Source organism: Peromyscus leucopus, chromosome 8a (genome assembly GCF_004664715.2).
Source record: "Peromyscus leucopus breed LL Stock chromosome 8a, UCI_PerLeu_2.1, whole genome shotgun sequence".
NCBI classification, from domain to species: domain Eukaryota; kingdom Metazoa; phylum Chordata; class Mammalia; order Rodentia; family Cricetidae; genus Peromyscus; species Peromyscus leucopus.
In genome coordinates, this window is record NC_051085.1 from 3,989,844 (window position 1) to 4,014,620 (window position 24,777).

Genomic DNA, 24,777 nt, shown 5'->3' on the forward strand with positions numbered 1-24,777 from the left:
ACCTGGAGGGAGGGCAGGGGTGCAGGGCAGTCACAGAAGCCCTGCACCCATGCCACTTCTCAAGAAACATCTAGAAACTGAAGCTAGAGGAACAGAACGCTGCACTTGACAAGACAATGTGCGAAGCCAATTTTTTAAAGTGTCTTTTGTTTTCAGTACTTGCTGAACATTAACACGAACGAACATCAGACTACACGGAAGCCTTCACCCCTCAGAATCAGAGTCCGTTCAGCTGGATTACTGCAGTCCTCAACTATGTAGTGCGCCTTTCCCTTGGGGTCCCACGGCCCTCTCCCCCAAGACGTAGCTGATTCTTGCCGTGCCCCAAAGCCTCAGACCTGCTAACATTACAACCCCAGGGTAGGCGCCTGTCTCCTCTCCAGGGCCCTCAGATCAGGGGGGCTCATGGTCAGCAGGCCACGTGGGGCCTCCCAGAAGCCCAGGCAGGTCTCCCTCCCAGGCTCTGCTTCAGACTGTGCACTGAGTTGGGCGTGATCTACAGTTGGGAGCGTCTGCTGTAAAACGGGTCCTCAAAAGTGACACCTTGAAAGGTGTCACCCATCCCCATTGGAGAGTTTTCCAAGTTACATATATGTCTGCTGATACTCTTTTATAAAGGCACAGCCTAAGTGGCCAGCACAGTCGGAGTCAGACAGCCTGTACTAAACACTAGGCTGAATGGCAGACTATCTCAGAACCCAGTACAAAGCAGCTGCAAGCCTTTCTCGTTTCTGACTGGTGAAAATGTAACGAGTCGGTTTTCGCTGCTGTTCTGTACCAGCTGTGTCAACACTCTCCTCTCGCCCCCGAGTGTGGCTGACACACCTCTGTGAACTGCCAGTGACGGCGAGCGGAAAACGCTCCTGCTGCTTTTCTAAAATGCACAGAGGGGCTGAGAACGTGGCAGCGCGGTGGCTCACCATCTGCTCAGTGGACAAGGGACCCTGGTTTTGAGGGCTGGGGAGAAGGCTCTGTGGGTAAAGTACTTGCCGCACAAGCGTGAGTAACTGAGTTCAGATCCCCAGCTCCCACATAAAAGGCTGGGTGAGGTGGCGTGCCCTGTCACCCCAAATCCCGGTGCTAAGGAGGCAGAGAGGGAAGGATGCTTGGGGTGTGCTGGCCAAGCAATCTAACCAAACCAGTGAATATTAGGTTCAGTGAGACAGACAGACAGACCGACAGACAGACAGACAGACAGACAGACACACACACACACACACACACACGACCCTGTGACCCATCTCCTATAACCCCTCCCACTCACCCCAAGAAAGAAAACATACTCTATCGCGGTTTTCCCTTTAATCTGAAAACAAAAATTTAACGGCGAGCAGGCATAGCTGCCGTGTGAGCAGACCGTGAGAGTGGAGGCTGACAAGCCCTTCACAGACACGGTCCTACAGCCAGCGTCCCCGAGGCTCACACAGCCCAACAGCGTGGTGGGTCTTTTACTTACTGATACTTGTTTATTTTTTCAAGACAGGGTTTCTCTGTGTAGCCCTGGCTATCCTGGAACTCACTCTGTAGATAGACCAGGCTGGACTTGAACTCACAGAGATCCTCCTGCCTCTGCCTCCCATGTGCTGGGATTAAAAGGTGTGCGCCACCACCTGGCTTCCATTTTTATTTTTATTTTAATTTTTGATAATCAACTCTGCTGCTGGGTTCCACTCCTGGAAATACACCAGAAGGTGACCTTGGCAGGTTACTTACTTCACACTTAGTACTTCAATTTCTGTAAAATGTGGGGGGAAGGATCTGTTTCAGAGTTCAAAAATCAAATATGCTAGGGTAGGCAAAGCTCCCAGTAAACTGTCTGACACACAGTAAGCATACAATAAATCTTAACCATGAAAATAATAATGCGTTATTAGCATCCATCAAAGGTTGCCTGCATCACTAATTAGTGAAATTTCATCTATTAACTGGAAGCTTGGCACCTACTAATAAGTGGTTTATTATCCACAGGAGTAGTCATTAGGAGCAGAGGAACAGCCAAGCAAACACACCAGGTGCATCTGGTCATCTGAAATTGCTAAGTGACCTGGACAACCAGCATCAGAGGCTGGAATAACCCAGCTTAGAGCAGATGCATCAGGCAAAGGAATCCTCACTTCACTGGAAGCATTTTTCCCGAGATGTGCCGGGAACCCTTAGGAGAGACGTTACAGTCCAGAGTCTCTCCTCCACAAGTGGGGGAGAATTCTGTCTTCCTTGGGGGCAGTTGGGAAGCAAATGGAGGATTGCAGACTAGAAAACCTCAGGATGGAGGAGTGTGGACTTCAGGAACGAAGGACAGGAAGTTAAAAGAACCACGGTGAACAGAGAAGAAGGCTCCAGTCACACAGGACGGTGAAGCTGGCAGAGCCAAGCGGAGCAGGCAAGTCATCCGTGGGATGGAAGGAAGAAGACACAGAGCACATTAACTCCGGCCAGAGCTATCTCCTCCTCCGCCCTGTCTCACGTCCTAGGAGTCGACTCCAGTTCTTCCCTGCTGGAGCAGGGAGAGACCAATCCCACTAGCTGGTGCTTTCCAGAGAATGTAAGCAGATTTGCAAATCTGGATTCAGTTCTTCAGGGAAAACTGATGTCACGGTGCTAAGGGCCCATGAGACACAGATACAGGATATGGAGACTGGCCTGAAAACATGTCACTTTTTTTTCCTTTTCAATCAAAAATTTAAAAATTTTTTTTTTTCTTTGTGAAATGGTGAATATTTCCTAGCTGGCTCTTTTGTTGCTGAGATAAACACTATAACGAAAAGCAGCTTGGGGAAGGAGCGGGTTTAATCTGGCTTGCAGGTTGTTTGGACCATCACGGCCGGAAACGGGCAGGAGCTCCAGCCAGGGACCTGGAGGCAGGAACTGCAGCTCACACCATGCAGGACACTGGTTACTGGCTTGCTCCACCATCTTTCTTGTACAGCCCAGGCCCACCTACTTAAGGATGGCACCAACCACGGCAGGCTGTGCCCTCCCATATCAAGAACAGAAAAATGGGCCAATCTGATGGAGGCAATGCCCTAGCTGAGGTTCCCTCTTCCCAGGTGACCAGCATATGTCAAGTTGACAAAGACTAGCCAGGACAACGAGCATACTAGACACAGTATATGCACGCGTGTTCTTCGTGTTCTGTATGCGTGTTTCTGTATGTGCAGATGGGGGCTGGGTGCATATGGAGGCCAGAAATCTACTGATTCTGTTGGACTGGCTGACCAGAAAACCCCAGGATCCTCACGTCTCTACCTCCCCAGCTCTGGGATTACAGGGTACACCCAACTTTCTTTGAGTGTGGGTGATCTGAACTCAGGTCCTCAGGCTCGTGTGGCAAACACTTCTGAGACATTTCCCCAGCCCCAGTATACACATTCTCATTTACAAAGTAGAATGTGTGGCTACACCTCAAAGAGGTGAGGAACTTAAGACGAATTTGAGAGCCAGGTGTGGTAACACACACCTTTAATCCCAGTGCTCTGGAGGAAGACAGGAGGATCCCTAAGTTCAAGGCCAGCCTGGTCTACAGAACGAGTTCAAGAGCCAGGGCTACAAAGAGAAACCCTGTCTCAAAAACAAAAAGATGAAATTGAGGCACAGTAGTCCCTCCCAAGGAAACCTAACCATGTAGTGCACAAGCGCGCGCGCGCGCGCGTGCACACAACACACACACACACACAGACGCACACAACTGACAAGTTTCACAGTACAAAGGAGCAATCTCCACAGCTCACAGCATCAGAACTTCATTAACAAAACAAGACTTCAGCTGAACCCTTGAAATGTTTCTCCAAAACAAAGTTTTATGTTCTTATAGTTTTCCCTCTGCCCTGACTTTAACAAAAACCTAATACTCTTCTATTTACAATTTAAGTTTTTTTCCTTGTTGTGTTAAAACCAGCACTGAATTATCAAAACTAGTGTTGGTCTAATATGTAGGATCTTTATTTCTTTGCCCTACCCCAAGGTAGGTTAAGTCATTTTTCCTTTATACCATTATTTTCTCTAGTACAATCTGTTTCCTTCCCTTCCTTTTAATATTTTCACTCCAAATACATTATGCACCAAGTGTCAGGCCAAGCCACATTTACTTAACATTTATTCACTCTGGGGACTGAATGTGTTTTCTCCTTCTTCCCCTTCACAAAACATTTGATAAAAAATTGGGGTACCCACAGGTACACACCCTGTCCCAAGGCAGAAACACAGGGAGACACAGGAAGGGAAAGCTCTCACTACAGACATCTGCAGGTGAGTGCTGGTCACTAAGGTTGCTTATCTCCTACTGTAAGCCAAAATTACCTTTGTCTGCTCACTGTCTGGATCTTCAAGCCAAGCATAAGGATCACAGATTTTATGTCCATGATAATCCTGTACCTGCAAAAGACAAAATGAGAGGTCTTGAGTAAGCAGTGCCCAAGCCCAGTTAAAGAATATATATTCTGTGTGTGGAGAAATGCGAAAGGGCCAGACAAGGACACTAGCTGGCTCCCTGGCAACATGTCTGCCCAAATCACCACACGAACCAAAGTTGGCAGCTTCTCAAAGGTGTCAAGCCACTCTTCGTGAAAAGAATGTTTTAGCAGGAAAAAAAAAGATGAAAGTCTGAATAGGAACCGGCTCCATCTGTACAACATCGAACAGCATGGCGGGCTGCTGGGCTAGAGAAACTCACAACTGTGTTTCTGGGGTGAAGCACAGAAGGACACAATGCCCTGGGCACACACGGAGGACGCACCTGGGAGTCAGCACACACGCGATTCGGCTCCTGTTCACACTGGCCTTGGCTAATGAAATCAGCTCCCTATAACATGGCATACGATCAGTTTTGCTTTGGGTCTGAACTAGTAAAAGTTTCTAATTCATACCCTGGTTCTGCTGCCAGCTACAGAAGCTGGCCTACACACCATGGGACATGCTCAAACCACAGTCTCTTTTGGACTGTTATGAGATCATCTTTTGTCACTTACACACAGCACAAATGCCATCACACACACACACACACACACACACACACACACACACACACACACACACACAGAGCACAAATGCCATCACCATTTAGATACTTGCAGAAATGAAATTGTTCCATGTTGACGGAGCCTGGGGTGGGGGAGCCTCTGGAACTCTCGACTAAGATGCTTCTAACAGCACAAAGTCCAAGGCCTGGCCCCAAGGACCAGGGAAGGGGCTGGAAGGCATAAACAGGCTTGCTCCTCACCACTCTCCATGTGATCATGCCTGAAGACACAATCCAAAAGGAAAATGCACTATACAATCTCTCTACCTCAAAGGGTCATGATGAATCCTATTAACTAAAGCCTACTGTCAGTTTCTCCAGTCTGGTCTGTGGGTGACCCTAACACTCTGGGCAAGGTTTCTTGCACTGGGGTGTGTGGGACCGTCACCTCTACCATGATGAATTTTTAACTTGTCTCCTTGCTTCTACACCACAAAACCAGATGGCTGGGGCTATTCCCCAAGGAAGGCAAACTCTCCTCCCGGAAAGAGCACCTGAACGTTCTTTCTAGTGCTTCTCCAAGCCCAGTGTCTCCTGCCTACACCCCTGCCTGTCGGCGTTTCTCCCTATCTGGAGCCACCTGAGAGAAATGGAGGATGGACAGAAAAGGCTGGGTGAGCAGGAGGAAGGTCTGGAAGGAGTTTCATTATACAACAGACAGACCAGCACAAGAGACCCAAAAACAGACTAAACCTGCTCCTCAAGGGTCTTCATAAAAACCAATTTTCCACCTTTATCACTCTCAATTTTGGCTGAAAGCCACTCAATGAAAGCATTTTAAGATCTCATCTACAAATCTTTTGCATTTGACACCTTGAGTGGTTATATAATAGGTTTATAGTAAAAACTTTCTCTCTGTTGTCAATACAGAAATAATAGTTTTAAAGTCCTCTGAGGAGGTCTGGCAGGCACAGGATTGAGCAATATGCCTACAGCCATCCACATTCAGTCAGGGCTGTGACCAAACCAGTCGGCCAGCCTGGAGTGCAGACCACTTTAAAAATGTTCTTGGGCATACCCTCCAATTTGCTTTTCATAAGAAAGTAGAAAAGTTAGTAACGCAGTCATAGCAGTCCACCCTGAGGCAAAGTGTTGCTGTGGTATTTATTGAGCATTCATTGACCATCCACAACTTTGCTATATAAAAAGTTGTTGATAATTCCAGGTTACAGATTACAAAACACAATTCAGAGAGGTTAATAAGAAGAAAGGTCAAATGGTTTACCGTGTGTGGGGCGTTTACCCACCAACCCCACAGCTCCCCAGAGTTTTCTTGAGTGTGAGCAGCAGGAAATATTAGATAGAAGGATTTATTGCGGAGAATACTGCAGAGATAAACAGACAGAAAATACAGGATAGCCTCCTTTTCCAACAGGCCGACTGTCTCTGCCTCAGGGTTTTTATAGAGACGCCAAGGGGTGGAGCAAAAGACCTCCTCCTCCCCCAGCACAGCCAAGTGCAGACCATCTCAGACACCTGCACTCAGGCCCGTGGTCCTAATCATCCTCTATGTGAACCTGCTGAGTAAAGCTACTAGGAAACCGAAAACAGGCTCCCACAGGTCCCCCCTTCTTAATATATAAAAAATAACTATTAATGGCTTTCAGCAATCTCCATAGCTGTTACACCTCCCAGTATGGGAGTAGAGGATGATATAGATGGCATTTCTCTTTTGAATTAGGTCCAAGGTGACTACAGCAGTCTTAGCTGCCTTAAGCCCTTTCTAAACCAAAAACTTAAGGCGACTACAAACTTAAAGAATCCCTTAGTTTCATCATTACCATTAACAGGTTAACATTAATATTGCTATACATAGTCACAATTCTCCCAATCTTACAACACAAAGCAAACTCTTAACAGAACCATTTGAATTAGCATATATGGTGCTATATATAGTTAACGATTTTCTCCGTCTTACAACTTTAACTCTTAATCATTTGAATTTTCTTGCTAACAGAACATAGGAAAAACTTCGATGTATTCACATCAAACTTAAATGTTTCCTTAACTCCACAAAACCAGGGTGTATTAATATCAATAGATTAAACATAATTTTTACAAACATAATTCAACCTTAATTCACTCATAACTCCTCCTTTTCTTTATAATTTTTAAACAAAATCTCAAGCCTAGTTAGAAAACCCAAACTTTTCCATTTAAACAGTTCCATTTGTAACACAAAACCAGTTCCATAAGTAATTCCATTTTTACATAAACAGTTCCACAAAACAATTGCATTTTTAACACAGAATACATAAATCACCAGCATATATATGCATACACAAAACTGCATCTTGAGTCAAGGTAGAAACAATAAATTTCATTTAAACAGTTCCATTTTTAACCCAATTCCAGAAAACAGTTTCTAGGTCATTACTATAAGTCAACTCAAAATTGTCCCATTGCAATGAAATCTCTATTGTTTATTTCATTTCTTAAGTCTTAAAATTCAAATGTTAAATTCTGGTACTAGCCTTCCAAATATGAGAAATCCATAACCAAAATCTTTTTGTAATTTTGTCTCATTTTAAGTTCAAAAAGTTCAAACAAGAAATAAATTCTGGTATCAGGCTTTCACTTCCAAATATGAAGAGACGTTTTTTAACCAAAACTTTTTGCAGTTAACAATTTTTGTTCAAACAAGCATCTCTGAACTTTTATTCTTAAGCCAGAGACCTTCTTAGGCACAGTAGTATTCTAAACCGCGCCGTTTTTGATGTTAGCTCAGGTTTTTCTGTGTTGTATCGATTTTCCATGGATCTCAGCTGTGGATGCCTTGTGCTGGTTCTGGTGTCTGCCATTCTTAGCTTCTTAGCCACTTCTGGAACTTTTGAAAACTGCTCAGACTGCCTGCTTTGCCGTCTGCTAGGACACTAACTTCTGTATCTCAGGTTTTTTCACCATATACATTAAGCATAGATTCACACTTAACATTTACACTTTTTTTTTTAACAAACTCACATATAACATATTTTGCCTTTCAAAGCATTTAGACTCACATTCAACATTTACACATTTTTACAAACTCACATACAATGTATTAACATCTACTTATTTATACTCCTTAAGAAAACTATAGAACTACTTTAGCAAATATATTTCTTACTACCTATATACCTATATTCATTCCACCTTATTCTTATTTAAAGTTACATATATACTTATATTCATTCCATCTTATTCTTAAAGTTACATTTACAACTAGCATCTTTACTTAGATACTTCTTGCAAGCTTATATTCTTAAAGGAACTCTATAGATCTATTTTACAAGCTTATATAGGGCTACCATTAGCATATATTTAACTTAGCAAACACCTAAAGATTTCTTAACACAGAAATCTAACAAGAGAATTTTTACAAACTCACATACCTTATTTTCATCTTTTTCTATTTCTTACTCTTAATTATTATCACTATCTCTATTAGAAAGATTCTCTTAACTAGACAGGAAATACATATATCATTTCTAAAGTTTAGAATTTATAGTCAGCTTTGCTATGCAATACTGGGATTTAGTGAGTGTTGTTATAGAATTGTGATAGTTGTTGCTAGGGGACTATAACCTTCCCAGGATGACGCCACACTCCAAAGTTGCCAGTTCTCTCAGCCGTTCCGGACCGGCAGAGATGCACTGTCAGCGGTAGACAGTTTTTAACTAGAGGCTGTCCCTTCACCCAAATTCATAGTAGCTCCCCTAAGTGCTTCAATTCAGACAAACGTTTCTATTACAGCAGTCCTTTTGGTTTACTCTACTGAAAAACTTCACTTCACGCTGAGGGTGAAATTACCGTATTTAGCTTCTGTAAAGCTCTTCGCCAAATACTGCACAGCTATTAGGTGATATAAAGTATTTTTCTAAAGGAACTAGTAAAACCAAAAGCGGCACAGCTCTGAACTCTGTTTGCTCACTGTTTGCATTAACCAGTGACAAAACCTCAGAAACACTAATCGAGCCACTTTCATTCTGGTTCCTTTATAGGAACGTCATTGGAGCTGACCTTCCTTAGTTCCACACTCCTCACCAGACGCTCCGGTAACCACAGAGCTTCATTCTCCTGCTGTGGGATGGTCTGTATGTCAAATTGCTCTGATTGGTCAATAAATCAAACACTGATTGGCCAGTGGCCAGGCAGGAAGTAGGTGGGACAAGGAGAGAGAATTCTGGGAAGCGGAAGGCTGAGGTAGAGAGACACTGCAGCCACCGTCTGGACAAGCAGCATGTAAAGACGCCGGTAAGCCACCAGCCACGTGGCAAGGTATAGATTTATAAAAAAAATGGATTAATTTAAGCTGTAAGAACAGTTAGCAAGAAGCCTGCCACAGCCATACAGTTTATAAGCAATATAAGTCTCTGTGTTTACTTGGTTGGGTCTGAGCGGCTGTGGGACTGGCGGGTGACAAAGATTTGTCCTGACTGTGGGCAAGGCAGGAAAACTCTAGCTACATTCTCCTCTTGTGAAAAAACACAAACATGTCCTCGACCCCATATTTACACAGGATCGGGACCCTTCTATAATCCTGAGCAGGGATCTTTCCATTTCGCATTACCCTCAGCTAAAGGACCAGGAAGATTGGAGTGAGCTCTAATATGGCCCACAAAGCATGGCAGCTTTCTTTTGTGGAATAGCGTCTTGAATTTGTTAAAACATTTTGACTTGATTGTTGTTAGTTCCAATATTTTCACCAAAACTGTTACTATTCAAAGGAGTCAAGAACATAGAAGTTCTTTCATGAAACGTATCCTTCATTAGCTTATTTTGAGAAAAGACATTTTCAGGACTTAGTATTTTCACTTCATTAGCTTTAACTCCTGATGTTATTAGCAGCTGTAATATTTAGGATTGATTTCTTATAAGGAACTTTCAGGTGAATCAACTGTTTTGTAAGACAGCTAGATTTTCTGAAGTTTGTTTCCCATGTATAAAGCAGTCATTTCTTTTCTGAATGCCTGTTTCCTTGTATCCTTATTAGATTTGCAAAGAAATTACTCATTGCAGGCAGTTTGTTCAAAAGGTAAAGAACTTTTTTAATTTCAACATAAGTTTCTTCATATCTAAGACAACGTTCAGTGTATAAACTGCTTTCCCTTGTTTTAAGGATTTTAAAGTGGCTTGTTTGCTCTTATAGGTAGCTTTTTGTCATCCAACTACCGTAGAAACTTTGCACAGCTATTAGGGTAAATAAGGCATTTTACCAACAGAGCCCCAAACCGCGAAGCACCTAGTTCCATATCCTTTCAATTTTTCATTGGAACTGACACTTAAACTCTTAGATGATTTTCCTCCTTATTCTTTTAAAAGCTGTATTTTAAGTTTACCATGAATGTATTTTTGAGCTGACAAGTGTTTCAGGGCAATGTCGCCATCTTTAACGGAAAAACTACCTTTCCCAGAATGCATTTCCCTTATATCAGTCCATAATAATATCAGTCCCTTATATCATTTTCCTTGTATCATTTCCCATAGTTCTTTTTGGGTCTGAGAGTCAACTGGTTCTCTTTTACCAGACTTGCTTACAAATTCTTGCCCGGGAGGTTTGAACAAAGTTTTTTGCTTTTGCAATGGGAGATTTGAACAAGCATTTTACATTTTCAGCTATGGCACGTTGGGAGATTTCTATTCTCCCCTCAACTGGCTTTAACAGGTGTCTCTCCTTCATCAGACACTGGCCCCGGATCCGAACTGCACAAGCCTCATTAGCGTGCATTGAGGCTGCCATTTCTCATACCAACTTTCCTCGGAGTTTGTGTTTGTTTTAGCCAGTCAGTGAAAAACAAGATCATTTACAACAGCTTCTCCACAGCTCCTTCAGAGATTTTCTCCCACTGATCTTATTCTCATTTTGCTTGTCCCTTCCCCGCCAGATACAGAGCTTTAGCTATCTGTCTGCAGCTCTTTACCTCTGCTAGCTGCCTTTGGAGGTAGGGACTTTTTTTCTGCCCCCGAATCTGCCTCAAATTCTAGCAGCTTTTTCAGGTCATGCATTTTCTGGGGAGGTATCTGTCCCTTCTGTTTCTTCAGAGTCTTTCTCCCAGACAGTTCCCAGTTTGGTCTCAGTTTATCCCCTCTACCCCAGAAACAGTTTCCGACACTACAGTGGCAGCTTTCCCTGCTACTGAAGGTAGGGGTTTTTGTCCGTTTCTGTTTTCGGGGTCTGTGTGGTTTGCGTACAGACTGAAAATCTAACAAGGGAGGTTTTTGTCATTTCTAAACTCCCATTAGGACAGGCGTTTTGCCTCATCAGGCTTTTCACCTGGCCCAGAGTCCCCCAGTGGGTTACATTTGCTTGTCTGGGTGCTCAAGGACAGAGCTTATGCCAGAGGCAATCACCCCTCAGGGCTACACTCCCTCATTTCAGGGAGTCAGTTGAAACAAAGCTTTTCTCAGAGATGCTTTCTCTGACAGAAAAGAAAGCTTAACTCCTGGATAGTTCTCTTCTGCCTCTTCGTTGTTGCCCCCACCCCTTTATAAGACCATGCCCTACAGAGTGGTCTCACAACCACACCCCTTGAACAGAAGTTACATACATGGAATTCATCATGATCTAAGCCTGGAAGCCATCTTTCACCTCCCTCCCCAAGGAGCTGTGAGAGCCCTGGTAAGACACTGCACTGCTTGATGCTGTGGTCACTGCACTGGGTCTGCTTCTCTTTCCAGCTGCCCCCAAGCCTGACTTTCCATGGGTGGTGTGGTCCTGAGGGTCTTCCCGCTAGCCTCTAGCTAAACACAATTTCACAGCTGTTCAGACTTGCACAACTATGGCTTTACTTTAATCTCAGGTTCAAGTACGTCCTTTCTCCCTTAGCCAGTCAGCTCTCAAGTTCAAATTGAAAATGATTTCCTTTTAGCCCCGTCCTTGTCTGTGTTCTATACTCACCTAACACCCTCTACAGGGCTCGGGTGTCCTGACCTGTTAGATAAGCAGCAACGGCACACAAGGGATGATGGTGTTCCACGAGAAGGGCCAAGTCCGCACATGGGCTTCATGCTCCAACTCCACCTTTACCAGGAACTAACAAGCTTGGCTGAGAGATGCTCAAGTGAGACACAGAACTACAGAACTCTCCAGCATGTGTTCTGGGGACCAAACCCACTCTCCAAATGCTACACTGGAGCAAATGCATGAAGTCAAGCCTAGAAGTTGGTGTTACAACCCCCGCTGCAGGGAAATGCCACCCATGGAGGTTACCAGGCCAACATGACTAAGCCATGAAAGCCACAGGCTGCCCCTGGCTGCTACTCCTGCACCAAGGCCTTGGTGAGAAGGTTCTAGAGCACATTCTAAATAACCTCTTAGAACCCTTAGAACATGTCATACAATCCCTATTTGGCCCTTGCAGGAACTGTTAAACTTAGATAAACTACAAGATTGGTACAGACTGGAGTAGGGAAACATTAGGCAAGAACCAACACTACCCTCAACCCACTCCAAGGTTCAAAAAAAACAAGAAAAACCCTAAGACTATCAGTCACAAAATGGTAGTGTCTATATATACATGTAATGCACATTAATGATAATGTATTAGATGTATATAATGCTAATTGAAAACCAAAGGGCTCTCAAGATTCAGTCAACACAGTTCCCCATCTTTCTCCGTGACCCACTGCAGAGCTAGGCCATCTGAATGGCAAGTCTGAAGTCCATGTGGGAGAAAGGAGGCCTGTAACAGGTCAGAGATTTGCTCAGAAGTGAGGGACACCACCAGAACAACATTCCCCTTCCTCATTCCAGCAGGACCATTCCACTCCTGTACACAACACAAGCAGCCCTTCCCTGTGGGAAGAGGGTTTGGAGAATGGTTAGGACAAATTCAATAAGCAAGCCGCTGAACAGGCCGAGAGACATGGTTACCAGATGGTCACTGGTAAAAGAAACGCTGCAGCAGATATTTGAAGTTCATTTGAAAATAAGATGGGCTATCACACAAGCCTTTACCTCAGTGTGCTTCAGAGTACACGCTCTGGCATAAACCGGATAAACGTAAACAGAAAAAAGAGACAACTGTATTATACAAAAATATTTTTACTATGATTCTATTTTAAGTAACCTGACAAATTGGCCTATGAGCCCAGAAATCAGGGCCATCATGTTTGGATTTAATCCACCTCTTCAATGCCAAACTAATTTACACACACACACACACACACACACACACACACACACACACACACACACGTTTGCCCAGAATTCTGAATTTCACTGTGTCTGAAGTTCACCTGCAGCTTAGGTAAACAGTTACTCCCACTGGGCAAAACTTACTTTGTAAAAGGCCTCGCCTGACTTAACTTCCTTTCTTAAGCAAACTTGGATGACCTTAGCTCACCGGGGGCCCCTGCTCCTTTCCCACCACTAGGTCTCCTCATCTGCAACTCCAGCAACCAACGCCCAGCCCCCGACTCGGGGCAGGGCAGCCTTCAAGCGGAATGAATGAGCTTCCACTCTTAAGGACTTGCAAATTCCAAGTTCTCAAAGTTTGCTTTTGTTTTAAAATCTTACATCATTTCCCACGCGCACACACCCCAGCATACACTTTCCCCTACCACCATATTTAAGCCAGAAAGAAGGCTCCTCGACTTAGAGGCACGGGTACATTCCGTGTCCCCACCGGCCCCAGGAGCCCATGCCTGCCGGGCGCCTGCCCTAGGGGCCAGGCGGCGCTGACCGCAGGCTCGGGCACGTGGGCCGCGGCTGCCCGCCGGTCCCGCGCTGGGAGGAGCCCCGCGACCCCGGCCGGCTTGGCAAACAAAGGCCGGGGAGCCGCGCGGGGCGCAGGGGCGCGGGGCTGCGGGAGCCGAGCTGCGGGAGGCGCGGGCCCGGCGGCGCGGCGCGAGCGGGGTACTCACAGCGGTCTCGTCCCGGTACACGTCGGGGTACTGGAAGGACAGCATGGCCGGAGCCGGGCGCGGGCTGCGGGGGCTGCGGGCGAGGCTGGGCGCGGACTGCGGCGGAGGACGGCGGGCGGGCGAGCCGGCGAGCGGGCGGGCAGCTGGCGGCCGGCGCGCACGGGAGGACTCGCGGCGGGGTTGTGCGCCAAGCAGGAAGACGCTGTCGGTGAGGCCCGGAGCCCCTCCCCGGCGGGCGGGCCCAAGCGCCAGCAAGAGGGAGAGGAGTCGCTGCGCGGGCGCCAGAGCGGGCGCACAGCTCCCTCTGCAGGCTCGCCGGCCGCGCCCGCGCCGCCCGAGCGCACGGAAGGGCACGCCGACGCCGCCGACGCGCCACGCCGCCCGGAGACCGGCCTCCCGCAGCCCCGCGGACCCCGCCTTCCCTCCCTCCCTCCGCGCCCGCCGGGGGAGGGAAACTTTGCCTCTTCGCTGGCCGTGGCCTGCTCTCCCTCGCCTGCCACTGTGGACCTGGGGACAGATACGCTTCACGGTGACCGTGAAGGAAGCACCCTCCACCCCAGCCGGTGAAGGACACCGGGAGCACGGCCTCCAGGCTGCCGAGGTTGTTTGGAGGTGTTGCCGGGACAATGAATGTGCGCGTGTTGGCGATGTATGGACTGCTGGGTAGGGAGCGCGGTGGAGGAGGGCTGCTGGGTATCTAGGGTTCTCGGCTTGCCCTGCCTGGCTCCTCCCTTCTGCTCCAGGTTTTGTATTTTGACCTCCCCTGTTCCTGTGTTGGAAAGAGACAAGATAACCAGCCCGACCTCAAACCCATGAAGATTTAATAACTGTACTTCTTTACCCCTGGGCTGACGATGGTTTGTGTTCTGGCCTCGATTTGTGGACCATCCAGAAGAGGCCTGTTAGTCCCGGTCCTCGTAGTATTGCGTGTGCCTAGTGTGTCCCTGCCTTGCTACCAGTCGTGGGCAGGAAAGGGGCCATCAGAAAAAAAGCCTGCGCTGTGGGAGAACTCACGCTGCTGGTTTCCAACAGTCAAGACTCACTCTGCAGGCTAGCACTACTGAGCCCAGTCGGCAGGGGGTGCCGGACAGGCCAGCTGCTGCCCTCTATGAGAGCTTCTTAAAGATTATCCCAAGGACACTCGACCTAGAAAGCCCCAGGTAACAGTTGATACCTCATTAAACTTTGAGATGAAAACGTTATTGTCCCAGTTTTACAGTTGAGATAAGCTGGGGCTTTCCTTTGTTCAGAGTTTCACAAATAGTGGGGTGTAGGAGAGCGAGCCAGGATTCAGTCTCTGGTGCTAACATTCATTTCCAAGTATCTGATGCCTTCCCCCTCAAAAGGCAAGTAGAGATGCAGTCTGTGTAGTTTACAAGGGCACCCCTTAGGAGCAGAAACTTGAGTTTGACAACTTAGGGTAGAAAGCCTAGGAACCGCAGTAGCAGCCCTATTGTTTGGACCCTGTTGCTGTGATAAAACCCTGACCAGAATCAACACGGGGAGGGAAGGGTTCTACTTCTGCTTAGGGGTGACAACCTGACTCGCCCGTGTCTACCTACCTTTGTTAGACAGCCCAAGCCTACCTGCTCAGGGATGGCACTTCCCACAGAGGGCCAGGCCCTCCAGCATCAAATAGGAATCCAGAAAGTGCCCCGCAGACGTGCCTACCTGCCAGTCTGATAGAAACAGCCCCTCCATTGTTCCTTCTTCCTGGGTGTGTCAAGCTGACAACGAAGATCAGCTACCACCACGCCCAAGGAAGAAGGCCGCCTCAGACATCATTCACTTTCCTTCAGTCAAGTGCCCTGCTCCTCCCGCCTGGAAAACTGAAAATGTGCACTCTCTGATTGCATACCCCTCGTGTTTTCCAAGTTCTAGATCCTGCTGTCCCTTTTAATCCTGTAACAAAGTCCCTTTAACAGGTGCAGAAAAGGAATCCCAGCTGCTTTAAATACTAAGCAACCCAAGGTTTACATTCTTGAGTGGGTCCTAAAGTCCACCTGGCCCATCAACAATGAAGTATTTGAACCATTCTGGAAGTGGAGGTGCTGTCTCCAGAATGAACACCAGAGCGCCTCTGTTACCTTGGGGATGGGTAAAGACACAGGAGGACCTCCGGGGCAGCCTTCAGCGGCGTCTTCTAGCACCGTCTCACACGTTGTCCCTAAGCGACAGGCTAGTGATCGTGCACGTCTTTGCTGCTCAGTACCATTTTGCTTATCAAAGTGCTCCTCCCACCAACGCACTGTAGTTTGTGAAAGAGGGTGGGGAGCGCACCAAGATCCAGTCCACCACTCACCACACCCCAGCGGGCCTGGCTGTGTTCACTTGGAACAGGGAGTGTCTGTATTTTCAAAGGCCCGTTTCTATCAGGAGAAAAGACATTTTTCTGATTTCCCTTAATATCCTTTAGGAATGATGCCGCAGATACTGTTTGGATCATCCACCCTTTAATTTGACTGTTGTTTCCATGTAGGAAGTTAACCTAGCCACTGTTGTTCGGTTCTTCAAGCTACCTTCATGCGAAGGTATGTGTAAGACATTTCCCATGAAAATGAAATGAAAATTTCATTATTGAAAATTCACATGTGTTTTTGTGTCTCTAACTCTGAAAGTTATTGGGAGTCTAAAGTGGTTCTAGAAAGACTGAGGTCCTCTTCCACACTGAACCAGTAACAGCTCCCTCACTTTCTTTGAGTTAGTATTTCCATATACAGATCTGAAAAATTTTGGATCCAGTGCTTTCATAAATTTAAGAACAATGTTTCTAGGTGAGAGCTGCCCTTTGTGTGAACTGGCAGAATGTAGGATCCTCACCACTGACTGTGAATTAGTGGAATTTCCCTGAGGAATGCTGCCCATAGACAGATGGAGTGATCATCTGTCTATGCAATGAAAGGATTTCCATAGTTTTCTTTATTTTCAAACCCTTGTGGGCACAGAGGCCAGGTTAAGCCTGTCATCCATGCTGACCCCTAGCCTGACCATTCTATGAACTGTAAAGTTCTGAGGCAGTCTCAATTGTCTTTGGAGGATATGAGCAATATATGGACGTCTAGGTCTTCACCTCCTTCTGCCCCTGCTCAATTAAACACTGAAGGAGAGCATAGGGTTGAATCCAATCTAGATAACAAATATGGGCAGAGGAAGCAGATTATGGAACTTTATGGCATTTCTAATAACGTTCCAAAGATAGAAGTGTTTGTGATTGGAAGAGAAGAGTCTTTTCCTTGTTGTCATTAGAGAGAATTCAGGTATGGTTCCACATGTAAAATGAACTTGGTGTATTTATAGAGAACAATTGTAGCTAGAGTTTTCCTGCCTTGCCCACAGTCAGGACAAATCTTTGTCACCCACCAGTCCCACAGCTGCTCAGACCCCACCAAGTAAACACAGAGACTTATATTGCTTACAAACTGTATGGCCGTGGCAGGCTTCTTGCTAACTGTTCTTATAGCTTAAATTAATCCATTTCCATAAATCTATACCTTGCCACGTGGCTCGTGGCTTACCGGCATCTTCACATGCTGCTTGTCCTGGCCGTGGCTGGTAGTGACTCCTTCTGCCTTCCTGTTTTTTCTTTTCTCCTCTCTGTTAGTCCCGCCTATACTTCCTGCCTAGCCACTGGCCAGTCAGTGTTTTATTTGTTGACCAATCAGAGCAATTTGACTTACAGACCATCCCACAGCACTTCCCCTTTTCTTTTTCTTTTCTTTTTTTTAAAGAGGAAATCATAAAGGTTCAGATATGAGTCTAAAATGAAATATGTTTCAGATTACTGTCCTATTCTATGGTTCAGAGCTTAACATTTAGGAGTCCTGATGAGCTGATAGAACAATGACTACTTACTGTTCAGTCACAAGCTCAACATTTTGGATTTGTTTTAGATGTCATCTAAATATGCCTGAATATAAACCTAGAAATGCTTCTCACCAGGCCAAAAATCTCTGTCCAACTTATACCTGGCTTTCTGGACAGAAAAGAAAAATGCCCAAATCTGTAGTTCTTGTTGGGACTCAAAGGTATGAGTCCATGTCTGCTGTTTTACAGATACCCATTACCTGCTTTGTCTACAATATGGATTTCAGTACAGATTGATAATACTAATGTATCTAAAACTTTTATGTCATTTTATAAATAGGCCTCAAAGGATCAAAAGAGTCATAAAAACCTAGATCCACTTCACAGAGGACGAAAAGACCCCGGATAAGTATTCCTCTCCAGGTCTTGGAACTACTGCTTTTCCCATTACTAAAGGTATGGACCTAAGGGTTCTAAATAAGTTCATAAATTTTAACTTCTGTTCCTAGTTTAAATCTGTCTCAACAGATTTCTACTTGGCTGGCAGACACCTCCAAGTTTCAGATGCTGATTCCACTGCTCCAGATGACTGTGGGCTCTGGACTTGCTAAAGGTTAATATGGACCAGCCCAGCTGACATGATTCTTCCCTGTCCCTATGGGGTCAGGCAGCTACATGCTACTGACAAATGCCCCCTGCCCAGTCTTTGACCAGCTTTTCAGCCTTTTGGGGGAGGGGCCGTGATAACGGTGCCCCAATGCCAGCTCGAAGCAGTTCTAGAAGAGAATACATCATCCCAATTCCTTGTTCAAAAGAGGCCTAAATGCCGGGTCAAAAGAAAATTCCCTGGCATAGAGACAAGATGGCTAACTATACATGGACTATGCATAGCCATTACAGGCCATGAGTTACTAAATGTAATACCATAATTTTAAGATTAAAATTGCCAAAAAGAAAATGGGGGAATGAAAGACCCTAGCCCTTCAGGCTTACACCCCCAAGCCTCAGGAAAAGAGAAACTTCAAGCACCAGGAAGTGAGAAACTAAAAATCTAGTTCCAAGGGCAACCTGACTCAGCCATTGTTCAATCTCCCCTGCAACCATATAACAATGTAGAAAGATTTCTGTTAAGAGATATGCTCAACTGTGACTGGATAGTTGCAGGTGTTCCAGAAAGGACCACTGTGACCTTTGTGTAAACTCCACTCCTGCCCTGATATCCCTCCTTGAGGTTTCAGGAAGAATGTACCTGTTGACGTAACTGTATCCCCTCTGTGATCACTCTGTGATCAGACCATGATCTTGTGAAACGAAATTGTATGGGAATTGTAATCTTGTGGGTTTTGTGGATTTTTCCTTTATAAGCCCTTATGGGGCTGCAGTAAGATGTGGCTCTTGCTCTTAGGAGCAGAGTTTGCCCTTCTATATAGAAGCTTAATAAATCCTCCTGCTATTGCATCAACTGGACTGGAGTCTGGGTTCTTGGGACACCCACTTGAGACCCTAAACTTTGAGGTCCAACAGGAGGTTTTAACTTTTACACATTTCCAAAGCCAGCTTGGTATATTTGGGAATTTGGGCGTAGCTTCTCTTACTACTTCCTGCTAGAGGGGGGTGCTGTATCTCATGGGGACACAAAGAAAATTTTAGGATTATGGAGTAGTCCGTGAGGGTGTATCGTCTGAGCCAGTTGCCTTGAAATGGTTCTGAATGTTGGATCATCTGGGCCTTGGTGTTCTCAAAGACCTTTCAGGGGGTCTTAGCTGATCAAACCTGATGTATCTTAATGTAGAACAAATCCATAGCCTCTGGCTTTCTGTTGGAACAAAAGCAGAGCCTCCTTTCCAAAGCAACATATCCTTACATCCAAATTTTGAAGTCAAGTTACCTTTAAAATATACATTTTGGCATAACTCAACAGCTTTTGCAATCAAATGTTTTTCTTCAGTTACGAATATCAAAGAGAACATAATCCAGATTCTCTGTGTGGTAGCCATCTTTATGTGGCTTATTTTTTATATTACCTTGAGCCTATTGCTTTAAATTGCACCATTCTAAGACTGAAACGGCCTGTGGCTGCTGGCTCCGCCCATTTCAGCTTCCCAACATGGCGGTGGTACGTTTTCCGCCAGCTCTGGGAGCCATCAACTCTCAGAAATAGTGGGTCTATGCTTCTATCAAAGCAGCATGCAGCCCGGAAACCTCTTTTTTTATTTTGTACTAGCAAAGGCTAAATCCACCACGCGACTTAATGTGCCACTTGCAGAGGCCTCATTCCCTCCATACTGCAGGTCCAGCTCTCGAGCTCGCCAGGATCCCGCCATAGTAGCTCAAACATGCACACTGCCACTAACTTGAAAGAGACAACTAGGAACTGCTTATAGCTCCATTTTAGAATCTTTTTACTCAGGTTTTAGGTGGAAACTCTTGCCAACATGTTGCATGCCATTTGTAGCTAGAGTTTTCCTGCCTGGCCCACAGTCAGGACAAATCTTTGTCACCCACCAGTCCCACAGCTGCTCAGACCCAACCAAGTAAACACAGAGACTTATATTGCTTACAAACTGTATGGTTGGGACAGGCTTCTTGCTAACTGTTCTTATAGCTTAAATTAATCCATTTCCATAAATCTATACCTTGCCATGTGGCTTACCGGCATCTTCACATGCTGCTTGTCCTGGCCGTGGCTGGCAGTGACTCCTGCCTTCCTGTTCTTTCTTTTCTCCTCTCTGTTAGTCCTGCCTATACTTCCTGCCTAGCCACTGGCCAGTCAGTGTTTTATTTGTTGACCAATCAGAGCAATTTGACATACAGACCATCCCACAGCAAACAATGATATCATCTATTCACCTGCTGTTTTAAATTAAGAAGTAAGAACTTACAACAATAGAAAACTATCAGTTCAAAATTATTGGCTACAAAGTAGAGCTATAGAAGAATATGAAGGAACAGGAGAAAAAAGAAAATGAGTTAAGAAAGCTATAAGAAACCATCACTGGCTGGGCGTGGTAGTCAATGCCTTTGATCTCAGCATTCGGGAGCAGAGGCAGGCGGATCTCTGTGATTTCGAGGCCAGCCTGATCTACAAAGTGAGTTCCAGGACAGCAAGGACTGTTACACAGAGAAACCCTGTCTCAAAAAATTTAAAAAAAAAATCACTGGTTTCCCAATGACAGGAAAGGTTAACAGAAACACACACACACACACACACACACACACACACACATACACACACACACACACACAAGTGCGCACACACCATATGAAAACATATTGAAAACTCAAAGCTAGGTGCACTTTGCTAAGTGGTTCCACTATATGCACTCCTGAGACATTGCCCTGCAAACAATGATTGTATCAGAGTTGTGTGTCACAATGGCTGTCTTTGAAGGAAAGCATCTTAGAGGTCTTCTATGATTAAATCAACCATAACATAACTCAATCAACTCTCAAACAAGGTATCTCTGCTGGTTTGGGTTTGTTATCCTTCAGCAATGTTTTCACACTTCTGGTCTCTGTATTGCAAGGAGCTAATGCCTGGAAATTAACTTTCCTAAGTTCCCTTGTTAGCTTGTTTCTAGCCAGGTTCTATCGAAGGAAGAAAATAGATTAGAGGAGGGAGGAAAGAGAGACACTTCTTTCTTTTTTAGGTCTGCCAAGGGCAGGAACCTGCAGATCGCTGTTCTCTGGTGCCAGAGTGGTCTGGGTGGGTCAGTTAACTGAGCAATTTCAAAGGGATGGAAGGTTGCCAGGCTCTTGCGGAATCAGTGAGAGTGTGGACTTTGGTTTTCCTACACAGTAGTGAAGCAGTCATCCCTGTTATAACAGGACTGACCCTAATAGGGCCAGTTGTTTTTTTCTTTTGTTTTGTTTTTTTCCAGGGGCCAGTTTGCTAAGACCTCTGCCCCATGTTACCCCACCATCCTATGCTGACTCATGTCTGGCTTCAATCAGACCCTTGGGAAGAACCTCCAGTCTGGTGGCCAATCGGGGTCTTACCTTACCACAACCAGGAACTGTTCTTGCTGTTTTCAGTCAAACAGAGCCGACACTGCTGACCTCAGTTGCTGACCAGATGTCATGAGCCAATCACAAAATGATTCCTGTTCCAGTAAATAATCTATACCTAATCACTTCAAAGTACACTTAACCTCAGCTGGAATTCCTCTAATCCTGCTTAAAAGAAGCCTTGAAGCTTTGCCTGGGGTCATCATTTGCCACTGTGTCAGATGGTTGAGCCCTGCATGCTGGAATTTTTTTTATTAAACGCTCTTAACTGTTTGCATACATGTCTGGTGGTCTTTTATGGGACTTGTCATGGACCCAAACTGTAGCAGCAGTAATAAATGTATTCTAGTCTATTCTGCCTGTTTGAAACATCTAACATAGTTCTTGTTTGTCCTCCTTAACATCCTTTACCATGAATATAAGAAATAAAAAAATGACAAAAAGCGGGACTGGAGAGGTGGCTCAGCGGTTAAGAGCACTGGCTGTTCTTGCAGAGGACCTGAGTTCAATTTCCAGCAACCACATGGTGGCTCCCAACCGTCTGTAATGAGATCTGGTGCCCTCTTCTGGCATGCAGGCAAAACACTGTATACATAATAATAAATAAATCTTTAAAAAAAAATGTTTAAAAAAATGACAAAAAGCATACGTAGGCTGCCTGAGGATTTTATATATTTGAAAAATAAAACCTAGAATGTGAATGGCTAAATATTAAACGTTTCAAGAGAAAGAGGGAAGAGAGGGCTGGGGGTGGGAGGAGGGAGAAGGGGGGTCTGTGGATGGTATGTGGAGTGAGTAAAAAATTTCTTAATAAAGAAAAATGAAAAGAAAATAGAGAGAGAGAGAGAGAGAGAGAGAGAGAGAGAGAGAGAGAGAGAGAGAGAGAGAGAGAGAGAACCCAAACTGTAAGTTGCAAGGAGCACAACAAATATGACTAGCTAGATTTGGAAACAAAAATCTTAGTTTTAGAAGTGGAAAATAAATTGGTAAGATAAAAAGTCATGGATAGGTTAAACACGCAACTAGAAGTTAAAAAAGGAATTAGTAAACTGGAAGCAAACTCTATAACAACACAAGCAAGACAAGGAAGCAAGGGGCGGGGAAGAAAGGGAGCCATGAAATATTAAAGACAACATTTAAACATTTCTGTGTGTTGTGGGAATGCAAACTTGTACAGCCACTCTGGAAATCAGTGTGGTGACTTCTCAGAAAATTGTGAATCAATCTACCACAAGACCCAATGATACCGCTCTTGGGCATATACCCAAGGGATCCACAATCATACCACAAGGACACTTGCTCAACCATGTTCATAGCAGCATTATTCATAATAACCAGAACCTGGAAACAACTTAGATTCTCCTCAATAGAAAAATGAATAAAGAAAATGTGGTACATATACACAATGAAGTATATTATTCAACTGTAAAAAAAATGACATCATGCAATTTGTAAGCAAATGGATGGAACTAGAAAATATCAACCTGAGTAAGATAACCCAGACTTAGAAACACAAACATGGTATGTACTCACTCATAAGTGGACACTAGAGGATAACCAGAATACAACTCACAGCTCCAGAGAAACTAGGAAACAAGGAGGACCCTAAGAGGGATGCATGGATCTCCCTGGGAAAGGGAAATAGATGAGATCTCCATGAGTAAACTAGGGATAAGGAGGGGCAATAGAGGTGAGGGGATTGGAGATGAGAACATGAGGGAACAGGATGGTTGAGCTAGGGGAGGGACGGAGTGGGAGAGGAATGAAAGAGATATCTTGATAGAGGGAGACATTATGGGGTTAGGAAAGAACCTGATGCTAGAGAATTTCCCAGGAATCCACAAAGATGACTCCAGATTAGACTACTAGCAATAGTGGAGGGGTGCCTGAACTGGCCTATCCCATTAACCAGATTGGTGAATACCCTAACTGTCATCATAAAGCCTTCATCCAGTAACTGATGGAAGCAGATGCAGAGAGCCACAGACAAGCACCAGATCAAACTCCAGGAGTCCAGTTGAAGAGAGGGAAGAGGGACCATATGAGCAAGGGTGGTCAATATCATGATGCGGAAATTTACAGATAAAACTGACCGAAGCTCATGGGAACTCATGAACTTTAGACTGACAGCTATGGAACCTGCTTGGGACAGGACTAAGCCCTCTGCATACAGGAAATGTTTGTGTAGCTTGGTGTGTTTGAGAGGCCCCTGGCAGTGGGATCAGGACCTCTCCCTGGTGCATGAGCTGGCTTTTTGAAGCCCATTACCTTTGGTGGGGGGACACCTTTCACAGCCTTGATGCAGGGGGGAAGGGCTTGGTCCTGTCTCAACTGAATATACCAAGCTTTGCTGACTCTTCATGGGAGCCCTTACCCTTTTGGAGGAGGGGAAGTGGACTGGTGGGGGGAGTGGGAGGAGGAATAAGAGGGGGATCTGTGGTTGATATATAAAATGAATGAAAAAAAATTTCTTAAATAAAATAAGTAAATATTTCTGTGGGTTAAGAAAAAGCAAATATTTTTCTCAGTATCTGTCCTGCCTTTAAGGAGAAGTGAAAAGACAGGACAGATACTGAGAAAAATATTTGCTACACAAAACAGTTGCTCTTCAGCTGAAACATGGAAAAACAACCCAAAAGGGAAATAGACAAAAGACACCAACAGGCATTTTATAGTAATGGGAACCCAGTCAACAAACGCTCAGAGATCAGCAGTCACAATAAGAACTGGGAAAGCTGGACATGGTGGCGCACACTTTTAATCCAACCACTTAGGAGGCAGAGGCAGGCCAGTCTCTGTGAGTGGGAGGCCATCCAGGGCTGCACAGACGGCTGGGGTTGGGAAGGGAAGAAAAAATAGGAGAGAACTGGGAAAAAAACAAATTATGACCACAATAAAGTTTATTTTCTACCTATTTCGGACATAGGAAACAAGCAGTATCAGTTACTAAAGATGCAAATTTTACGTGATACTGATGGGAACATGAATTGCTACAACCACATAAGATAACACTTTATCATATCTTAAAATGTAAAGCAAACATTAAGTGGAACAATCATTAGGAGCAAATACACCATCAAAATGAAAGCTTTTAATTTCTCAGTGAT

The 24,777-nt window shown here is 45.1% G+C and overlaps 1 protein-coding gene and 1 long non-coding RNA gene across 2 annotated transcripts in view; one reads left to right on the forward strand and one right to left on the reverse strand.

The window, feature by feature from the left end:
- The window catches only part of LOC114687845 (prolyl endopeptidase), a 122,518-nt gene extending 108,535 nt beyond the window's left edge, over positions 1-13,983 (reverse strand). The window contains exons 1-2 of the mRNA XM_037200518.1: positions 13,859-13,983; positions 4,297-4,371 (exon numbers count right to left, since the gene is read on the reverse strand). Coding sequence (XP_037056413.1) covers positions 4,297-4,371; positions 13,859-13,903 — 120 coding nt within the window. The 5' untranslated portion in view covers positions 13,904-13,983. The remainder of the gene's footprint in view (positions 1-4,296; positions 4,372-13,858) is intronic.
- A 274-nt stretch (positions 13,984-14,257) lies between these two features.
- LOC119086858 lies at positions 14,258-22,070 on the forward strand. Its single transcript, XR_005090227.1, has 3 exons — positions 14,258-15,018; positions 18,003-18,118; positions 21,544-22,070. It is a non-coding gene; the product is annotated as an uncharacterized LOC119086858 (long non-coding RNA).
- Positions 22,071-24,777: the final 2,707 nt, after the last annotated feature.